Source organism: Volvox carteri (genome assembly GCF_000143455.1).
Source record: "Volvox carteri f. nagariensis unplaced genomic scaffold VOLCAscaffold_1, whole genome shotgun sequence".
Taxonomy (NCBI): domain Eukaryota; kingdom Viridiplantae; phylum Chlorophyta; class Chlorophyceae; order Chlamydomonadales; family Volvocaceae; genus Volvox; species Volvox carteri.
This window is the reverse complement of record NW_003307545.1, coordinates 5,717,628-5,719,103: the sequence shown is the minus strand read 5'-3', so window position 1 is coordinate 5,719,103 and position 1,476 is coordinate 5,717,628. Positions and strand designations below refer to the sequence as shown.

The following is a 1,476-nucleotide window of genomic DNA, read 5'->3' as shown; positions in this document are numbered from 1 at the left end:
TTTTCGAAACCACGAATCCCGCTAGCAGGACGATGGACACCACCCCAGTGACAGCCAGAGCAGTGGCAAAGCCCGAACCAGCTCGACGTGTTGTCCCGCCGCCGCCAGTCGGCTGGCCGCCAGCACCTCCTCCTGCCGACCCACGGCCACTACTGTCCGTGCTGGGCGGCAAGCTGCCGGGTTCTGGCTGACCAGGGTTGGGCGGCGCCGGTTGGGGCGGCTGCGGTCCGGGCTGCGGTGGTCGCGGTGCGGGTGCGGGTGCAGGTGCAGGTGCGGGGGGCTGTGGTTCCTCTCCGGCCGCTGCCGACTTGGGCATGCAGGTAGACCTTGGCCTGCCCGTACACACCCAGCCTGGCTCCACACGGCATGTGGACGAGCAACCGTCTCCGTCGGTTATGTCCCCGTCATCGCATTCCTCCGACCCCTCCACCACCGCATTCCCGCAGCTGCTCAGCCACCGCGTCACCTGGCGGTCGGGCCGGGTGGTCGGGAGGGCAGCAGACAGGGGGGAAAGGGGGAGGGGCGAACCACACGCGATTGAAGCTGCTGCCAGGGCAAGAGGCAAAGGGGGAGGGGCGACGATGATGATGACGAAGATGATGGAAATCCTTCCTTCCGTGGACGATTGGGCGAGTTGCACAGAGGTGTTGCAAAACCCTCTAGGAGCCCTCATTCATTCATTCATTCATTCACTCATTATTATTGCCGGAATGGGCTGTTTGCGCTGCGAGTGTGACAGCGAGCGCCACACGCGCCACCACGGAATGCTCATTTGTCTTCGCCCAGCCATCATGATCCGTCCTCCCTCGACAAGGTCGACCATCATTACGTCCAACTCACCACCCACTGCGGCTCCTGCAGCATCACCAGATCGTGCCCCCGCCCGGTGACGTCACGGACCCGGTACCCGCTGCCCTCGTCGAAGCGCCAGTACGCCACCAGCCCGGAGGAGGCCGGGTCCATGCCGGGGTTGTCGAATCCGCCTGGGGTGGGGGTGGGGGTGGGGGTGGGGGGACAACAAGGACGGCGAAAGGTGAAGAGGACGATGGCGCAGCAAAGCAATACACACACACACACAAGTGTCGGCCTAAGAGGTGTGTTCATGCCGCCATCGCCTCCCGCACCCCTGCTGTGTGCTGTGTGATGATGCGAAAGTGATGTGTTACGACGCATTGCGGTCTGGTTTGGTCTGGTCTGGCCTGGTCTGGTCTGGGTAGCGCTATTGTCTTAAACTGTTTTCAAGGCCCTGGGTTCGATTCCTGGGGAGGTCCCCGACGTTGTCGGGAGCGTGAGGTTATATGGCTAGCTGCTAAGATGAGGAGTCGATATCACAGTTGGTGGATCGAGATTCGCACGCTGGATTGGTGGCGATTGCCGAAACCTCTGTCTCTGCGGATGTTCGGGTGAATGGACGAGGAGTGATCCTAGAAGGCAGAATCAACCGCCTTTGACTGCCAGTTCGTATGGCGTAGTACA

General features: G+C 62.0%; 1 protein-coding gene across 1 annotated transcript in view; it reads right to left on the bottom strand.

Annotated features, from left to right (window-relative positions):
* Window positions 1-892: 892 nt before the first annotated feature.
* The window catches only part of VOLCADRAFT_86476 (uncharacterized protein), a gene marked incomplete at both ends in the record, with an annotated part of 11,845 nt that continues 11,261 nt past the window's right edge, over window positions 893-1,476 (bottom strand). Inside the window, one exon of the mRNA XM_002945914.1 lies at window positions 893-983. Within this exon, the coding sequence (XP_002945960.1) occupies window positions 893-983 (91 nt within the window). The remainder of the gene's footprint in view (window positions 984-1,476) is intronic.